Source organism: Arachis ipaensis, chromosome B02 (genome assembly GCF_000816755.2).
Source record: "Arachis ipaensis cultivar K30076 chromosome B02, Araip1.1, whole genome shotgun sequence".
Taxonomy (NCBI): Eukaryota; Viridiplantae; Streptophyta; class Magnoliopsida; order Fabales; family Fabaceae; genus Arachis; species Arachis ipaensis.
In genome coordinates, this window is record NC_029786.2 from 2,653,793 (window position 1) to 2,662,029 (window position 8,237).

Below are 8,237 nucleotides of genomic sequence, written 5' to 3' on the forward strand. Positions count from 1 at the left end.
CTTGAGACAGAATTAGAATACATACACTGCATATTTTTTTCCAAAATAAACACACTTACCCTTTTGGCCGTTGCTTACAAAATTGACCTTTGAAGTTTGATCCAATAGCAACACTTAGAAAAGGGCAAAAAGGAAAATTTAGCAGAAGTTTAGGGCTAAACATAAATAAATCACAAAGTGGCAACTGGCATCGAGAAAACTTGGGAACAAAAAGGGGCAATTTTTTCATCTATAAGACTCTTCTGAGAGAGAGAAAAAGAGAGAGAAAGAGAGAAGAAAAGGAGAAACACCAAACACAAACAAGAAAAACAAAAATAAAAAAAAAAAAAATTAAAAAGAGGAGTTTGTTTGAGAACTGAACCACGCACCCTCCCCTCCAAAGATCTTAACTTTCCATGCTTCTGTAAGCACCCTTAATCTTCTCCGTCTTCTTCTTACAGTTTCTGGATCTGCAATTTCGATAATTTCGTTCTCTTACACAAGCTCTCTAATGGGTCAATACCAAAAACCAATTTTTGCACTTTGTTTCAATGAAGTTTCCCTCTTTCTTCAAAATTTCAAGTACCCTTTTTGCGGATTTTGGCTTGTTCAGCTGAAAAGTTTTGAAATTTGTGCAGTTTCTAAGGGAATATTTGGTGGGGGTGTGGTCGAAAAGTTTGAAGAAGCTTCTCGATTGGCGTGGCTTTGGTTCCTTTGGGTTCGAAAAGGGGAATTCGGAACTTGCTCGAGGGCCCTGAAAATTTTTCACTGTTGAGGTTAGTTTATTGTTCTTCTCCCTCTAGGTTTCCCAAGTGTTAGGAATTTAGATAGTTTCATGGGGTATAAGTATGCCATGTTTATGGAGTTCCCATGAAGAAGGTTTAGTGTGGTGGAGATTTTGGGAATTAAGAATTATGCTTTATGGCACTTTTTTGAAAAAAAAAAAATTTTGAACGTTACGTTTGAATATTTGTGAAAGTATTCTTGAAGGTGAGAACCGAGATTGGATTATAATTAGGAAGCAATTGTGCCCTAAAACCATTCAAATTAGTGGAAACTGTTTGATATTAGGTACTCCAAAAAATTCATATAGTTTTGTATGTTAGTTTTTGTGTGTGTAAGGTGGTGGTTTTTTACTTTTTCTCCTCTTCCTTTTTTTTCCTTAAGAGTTGGAACATTTATCTTTTCCAAAGTTGACCAACTCAAATTAGGAGTTTATCCAAGCTGAAATTTTCAAGTAAAAAGAAAAAATCAATTCGAGGTGGGGTAAGCAAAATATAAATAAATGTGCTGCAACTTAAATCATTTAACTTAATTGAAGCAGCAAATCATCCTAATACTAATGCTACAAAGTTTAAACCTTTTTAGTTACAAATGCTTTGGTTCTTCTCCTTTTCACAATTGAATTCTACAAAGTCAACTACATTAGCAAGAGTATCCATGTGCATGCTTATCTGAAGTTTTGTATTTGGTGATGTAAATTCTGGTTTCTTTCTTACATAGAACTGTTTGTTTTCAGTTATGGTAGTGTCTTAACATGAATTCTTTGTCTAGTATCATTGTTTTTGTTGTTTTAATATATTATACCAACTTGTCAGCAATAAAGCCATTATATCAACTGTATTGATTTGGAATTTGGAATTTAGTTCGGGGTGCAATTTTGGATTCTATAGTGATTTTATGGCATCTAGAGTTTGAAGAAAAATATGATTTTCTGAAGTATGTGAATACGAAGAAAAGAAATACCATGGATGCATGGTTCTACTCTCAGCTTAGCGGCTGTGGGCATAAAATATGTATTTTTGATAATTCGTCGTATAGTCTTACTTTAGGGTTTGGTGACTCATGTCAAATGATGTTTTGTTAGCATGCTAGGGCTTCTTATGGATTTGTGATTTAGGTTAAATGTTTTGTTGGAATACTAGGGCTGCTTAAATATCTCGGAAGCCTTGTTTAAAGCTTTACTTTCTCATTAATATTATTGTGCTGGAGTGAAGTTTCTTATTAGACTTATAATGGAAGTGCTCTTTTTGATTAGTTTCATTTAAGAGTGGGTAAATTGAGGAGGAGTTATTTGTACACGTTTGATTTGTCTGTATGTGTGGAGATATGGTATTATCTATTTCGTTGTGTCCTGAAGAGTTTCTTACAGAAAAGCTCAATTTGGGGTTTTGTGTCTTGCGCGTGTGCTTAGCACTTAGCAGAAGCCATTATTGCTTCTTTGGTGTGCTGGTCATGCATACCGATAACTCAGTAGTGAGTGCATATTGCTGCTGTTATTTTGCTTCTAAAGAAAATGAGATCTTACAAACTGGATAATTGTTTTGAGACTACATGGTGTGATAAATTGGCAGTTCAATTGGCCGTTTATGGCTATTTAAAGAAAAAGAAAGAAAAAGACAAACTTTGGACACAAGGGAGGAAAGAAAAGTTAGTATGTAGACCACTTAGGTTGCAAATGCAAAATTGCACTAAGGAGATCCGGTCCACGGATAGATGGGTGGCTTTGTTTAACTCTTAGCCTTTGTCTTTTCCATTTTTGTTGCATGTTGACACATAGAATTACTTGCCATGCGACATTATGAACACCATTTGCATTATGCATAATCTACATTCTCTTGGTATTTTGTAATAGGAAAACAATTGGTATTGATGGATAACGAACTGCTTGTTATATTATAAATTGCAGCTGATAATGTTCCAACGATTCAGGAAGGATTGACACATGGATTCTGAAGTCAAAAGGTTTGGAGGAGGTAAAAGTTTTCCATAATAATGTTTTTCTTTCACTACCCGTTACACATTTGTGGACGAGGAAAAATCTCAAACACTGAATTCTACTATGTATGACCGTATTTCTTACTTCCTATGTACATACACACATGCTCACTCACCGAGTTTTCCTATGTTTTTGTTTTCTTCACTGCTTTCTTCTCAAGGACTTATTTTCTAATTTGAACCGATAGGACCGAGGGAGTTGACAGGAGCTGTAGATCTTATTAGTTATTTCAAACTACAACCCCACTATGACTATTTCTGCAAGCGGCCCCTTCCCGTGTCAGTTGCAGACACACACTATCTTCACAACATTGTGGGAGACACAGAAGTAAGAAAAGGAGATGGGATGCAATTAGATCAACTTATTCAGAACACTTCTAACTTCAGAGAGACAAATGCTCGGTTACAGCCTTTCAACCTAGATATTCTCAAAGAAGCTTTTCAACTAAGGGAAACAACTCCTGTTGATCTTCCCACAGTAAGATGTTTTGTTTGATTTCATTCTTACGTAGGGTGCACTTGTTTCTACTTTTCAAAAATCCGATTTAACAACTTGATTTCCTATATAGTTGAAAAGCTTAAAAGCTGATTATATTAAGTTCTGACTATTTTATAAAGTTTATACAAATATGTTAAAAGTTATTTATACAAACACCCCCTAATTTGCCATTCTTGGTTAAAACGAACTATCTTGGTTTCAGAAACAATATAGTATGATGACGTCTCCATTTAAGTTTTCGACTCAAGTTTTTTTTTTTAATATCCTCATAGGCGGAGAAAGGGATTCCAACTATCCCAGGGAAGTCGAAAAGCGAGCACAAAGACAAAGAGAAGAAGCATAAAAAACACAAAGACAGGGATAGGGATAAGGACAAGGATAAGGAGCATAAGAAGCACAAACATCGTCACAAAGATAAAGACCGAAGCAAAGACAAGGAGAAGGACAAGGACAAAAAGAAAGATAAAAGTGGGCATCGTGATTCAAGTGCTGACCATTCAAAGAAACACCATGAAAAGGTTGGTAAATTTTAGTTTCTGGCGTGGCAGCATCTAACATTGTTAACATTCGAATTAAAGAACCACTTATCTAGAGGACCTATTCAATAAATTGGCTTCATGAACTTGAACTTTTCACTTCTCTTCTGTTGATGTTGTTAATCATTTGTTGCTTATGAATACTATTTAAAAATGTTGTTAATCGCTTTCTTTAACTTTATGATTCACAGAAAAGGAAGCATGATGGAGATGATGATGTTAATGATGTTCACAAACACAAAAAAAGCAAGGTAATAAACGAAAAATCTATGCATTCTTTGTAATTCATGAAATCTTATATCTAATGAAGTTCTCTTTTCAATTTCTTTATTTTGTTGCAGCATAAGAGCTCAAAAATCGATGAATTGGGGGTGATAAAAGTCGCAGGCTAAAATGTTTACATACTGTAGTTCGCGTTGTTTCTCATTTGGTTGTTGTCGTTTGTTAAAGTCTGGTGGCATCTTCACTTGAAATTAACAGATTTCGTAAGGTACTTTATTAACGTTCCAATATATTATTCTTTTATCTGCCATTACATGCTTCATACTGTTTATAAGCAGTTGATCATAAATTCCTTTTATTTGCCAAATTTTCATCATGTGTCATATTGTTAAAGAAAGGAAAAAGAAAAAAAAATTCTACTTTCTGTTTAATGAATCCAACCCTTGTTACTGTGGATTTGATAGTTGGTTTAATTATACCACAATGGCACAATTCGCTATAGTTTTACTCAATTTTCATTTAGGTCTCTATAGTTGGAAATTTTTTTAATCAGGTCTATATATTGAATAAAACTGTGTTTTCAAGTCCTTGAAACAGTCTAATGTTACAAAAAGTTTTGAACTTTTTTTATAATTTAATAGATTTAATCAAAAGCATTACAACAATAAATTGCTTTAGGAACTTCGTTACAAATTTTTAAACCTTTTTTTATTAGAATTTGGCAGTAATACTAATAACTGTTATGGTAGTGGTTATTCTTTGTGCAACTATGAAAGTTATGAAAATTCTTTTATTTATTTATATTGTGTGAAATTTTTTTTGCAGACTAGGTAGTGTTCTGACTAAGATTGAAAGGTGAATTCACCCCATGAAGGGAAAAGGAAGCAGGTAAAAAATTTGCTGGAGACAAAAAAAACTTTCTTTTTCTTTTTTGTATAATAACATTTACCTTCATATAATTTCCAGTAATTTGCAGAACTTTGGTGTTCCTTTTCCTCAGTTTTTTGGTGCTCTGGATCGATATATCAACATTATGGATAATTTTTCTTTAATTTCTTCTTAAAAAAAACCTTAGTTTACAAATCAATTAAAAGTTTGAGCTATAGAGCCACTACATGTGTAGAAGTAGTATAATTGAAAAATGGCTATGGATGGGAGAATGTGTAAATTGACTACTTTGACCCCCAAATCATGTATCCAATACTAACATCATCATCATCATCATCACCAACCCCCAAATGTGTGGCTTAGGCCTCAAGGATCCCCCCAAAAAAAAATTCACTTTTGTAGTTTTGTGTATAATATTCATAGGTATGGTTTACACTTGAAAAATCAATGTACATAAGATTCATCTCTATTTTGGATGAGATGAGATGGCCTCTAACTAATGGTTAATTTCTAGTTTTAACTCATGTTTTTTTTCCATGGATTTAGGCTGTGTTTGGTAGGGATCTCTTTGGTTAGTGTTTTGTATTTCTGTCTTGAGACAGGTACCAAATGTGGCCTTAAGGTTTTGTTTGGATTAACTAATTGTAGGTGGAATTTGATAAGGGTATGAATGACATGGAATGGAATACCAAAGACCCTTTTTTTTTCCATTTTGTTTTATTTTTTTTGGGAACATGAATGTGTTACTTGTGTTCAAAAGTTGAGTTTCTCCCTCAAGACCAACTCTGTTTTCTCTGTTTTACAATATATTACTCTCTGTTAGTCATCTTCATGGAAATATTTGAGATATAAATAAAACGAATAAAGTGTTAAGGGCATCATTAGTATTTACTGAAAAGTTTAGAACTTATGAAGTACGGTTACTTTGTTGAGTTGTATACTTGTATATACACTTCTTCGAACACGATATTTCTTTGACATTTGTTTAATACGAGTCTGTTTGACTGTGTTTTAATATAAAGAAAAGTAAATACTTTTTGGAATATACTTGACACATCCTAATATAATTATGTCTAATCTTATTTTTTTACCAATATTCTTGTTATAATGTTTGGTTAGTGTTAAGGGTCAAAAACTTTGGTTGGTTGCACAACTATTAAAATCAAACTTTTCAAAAGGCCCTAATTAAAAAATAAAAATAAATATACTACATAACATAAGTTATTTTTTAGTAGTTTCTTATACATAATAGAAAAATAATAAGAAGCTAGTTATCCAAGTGGGAAACCCGTGAGAGAGGAGTGCATATATAGTTTATGTAAGCATTCAATTAAGGCCAATTTGGTTAAAATTCTACATGGGTTAAATATTTCATTATGATAATGGTTTGGCCAAATTTCAACTTTTTTTTAAGAGAAGTTGAAAAAATTAATTTCTAAAAATAATAGGTTCAACCCCTTTTTTCTGTTAGTTCTAACATTTGGGTTCATTATAGCTAATGTTTGGAGTTTTTATTCATAATATAATATCCTATGAAGGTTTATGTTAATTGCATGAGTTATTGAGGCAATGGGTTGTTGCATGTACGAGGTGGGATTCAAATCCCTAACACTTTTTTAGTGGACGAATGAGCTGATTACTCGACTAACATAAGTTGGTTGATAGATTTTGAATCTTATTAGTAGTATATGGGCTCATTCTGGTGAGGCCCACCAGAAGCCCAAATAACAAAAACTCATTAGTTGACCCATTAATGTATGTTCTGTCCTCATCTAAAAAAAAACAAAATTGTAAGTTTGTAACTTATATCCAAGTTATGCAACTTGCAAGCCTATGCTTAATTTGAATCAAGACCAAAAAAGTAAAACAAAATGCTCAAATGGTGTAAATTTAAAAAATTCATCAAAATCTAAGATAACAACTAATTTGATTTGTGTTATATGCTCTTTTCGGTTTGTATAAGTGTATAACTAACTTTTTTTTTGGTGTACATAACTAACGATTTGATGCTACATTCATAAAAATAGTGTGCTATATAGATACATTATCCAAAGATATAAAGATCCCAAAAATAAAGAAGAAAACAACAATTATGGTGAACTGAAAAAATTAATAAGAAATTAAAAATGAAATTACCCTAAGCTTTATGCGGCATTTTGTCCAAATGATCTTTCTTAGTGATGTCAAAATCGTATTACTTCACTTTATTGGTTTTGGGAATAGGAATATGATGATTTCATTAACGAGAAGCATGGCTTTGAAAATTTTAACAAATGCTTAGCAATGCTCAATATTTCTTTTTTTGTAAGTAGAAACTTTGTATAGAAAAATTAAAATTTTATGCATTTAATTTCAGAAATATTTTAAAATTTTATTTTGTTTAGTAAAAAATTTATACATTAATATTTTTACCGAGTTTTTTTGAAGGCTTTTATTATCAAAATCCTTTAATATATAAAGGCATGACTGGGAAAGTCCCAAAGCTATAAAAAGCACCGCAACAAAATGATTTTAGCCTTAGGGCATCATAATTTTTAACAGTGTGAATCTTTGATATGACCCTAATGATTCAAACAGTGAATTTCATAGTAAGGCTTAGTTTTAGTAAATAGCTTAATTAAGTTATTTTTAAAAAAATAGTTTAAACAATAAATAACTATATTAAAAATAACTTATAAATAAGTTATTTTGTGTTTGGATTTTTAGTTTTAAAAGTGCTTATTTAATAGAAATGTTATAAAAAAATAGTAGTATTATGAGAGAAGTCATTTTTTTAATCTCTCTATAAGCTCCTAAATAGTTTCTTAGAAAACTGCAATTTTGTTTTAAAAATTACACCAGACATTAATACTACTACTTTTCATAAGTCAAAAGTTCAAAAAAGTTACTTTTGAAGTTTACCAAACGGGTCCTAGTAAGGTGAAACCAAGGTTTTTAAAATCCAATTAGTAGAATTAAAGATTTAAAAATTTAGAAATTTAATCGAAATTTAACTAAGAATACAACGAATATAATAAAATAATATATTTATGTGTAAAATATATAATTTTTTTAAATAATATTTTTGTATTTTATTATTTTAACCTAATTAATTGTTAAAAAATTAGACTAATTTAATTGGTTAATCAATTTTTTTATTGATTTTTTTAATCAATTTATTATTAACTTATTTTTATTTTGAATTGAACCAGTTCGATAATAAATTTCTATTTAACCGGACTGGTTCTTGATTTTCGATTTGATTCTCATCAGAATAATGGGTGAAACTATTTGCAACATAAGTGACATATATAATTGATGGGTATGAATTATGATGAACTTGAATACTTAATCCA

General features: G+C 31.2%; 1 protein-coding gene across 4 annotated transcripts; it reads left to right on the forward strand.

Annotated features, from left to right (window-relative positions):
• Positions 244-5,677, forward strand: LOC107623073 (mediator of RNA polymerase II transcription subunit 19a). Of its 4 annotated transcripts, none has more exons than XM_021115178.1 (9): positions 244-403; positions 618-755; positions 2,669-2,735; positions 2,946-3,235; positions 3,529-3,774; positions 3,984-4,043; positions 4,134-4,282; positions 4,840-4,902; positions 5,551-5,677. In XM_021115178.1, exons 3-7 carry the CDS (start codon positions 2,705-2,707, stop codon positions 4,182-4,184), a joined length of 678 nt encoding a protein of 225 aa, XP_020970837.1. In that variant the 5' UTR covers positions 244-403; positions 618-755; positions 2,669-2,704; the 3' UTR covers positions 4,185-4,282; positions 4,840-4,902; positions 5,551-5,677. The 4 variants fall into 4 exon arrangements, with proteins under 4 accessions (XP_020970837.1, XP_016180708.1, XP_016180703.1 ...); XM_016325222.2 differs by lacking the exon at positions 5,551-5,677 and adding an exon at positions 4,981-5,437; XM_016325217.2 differs by lacking the exon at positions 5,551-5,677 and having other exon boundaries at positions 4,840-5,402.

Coding starts and splice junctions, on each gene's coding strand:
- LOC107623073 (XM_021115178.1), top strand. CDS start 2,705: ATGGATTCTGAAGTCAAAAGGTTTGGAGGAG. Junction 2,736..2,945: donor AGTCAAAAGGTTTGGAGGAG/GTAAAAGTTTTC, acceptor TTGAACCGATAG/GACCGAGGGAGTTGACAGGA. Junction 3,236..3,528: donor CTCCTGTTGATCTTCCCACA/GTAAGATGTTTT, acceptor ATATCCTCATAG/GCGGAGAAAGGGATTCCAAC.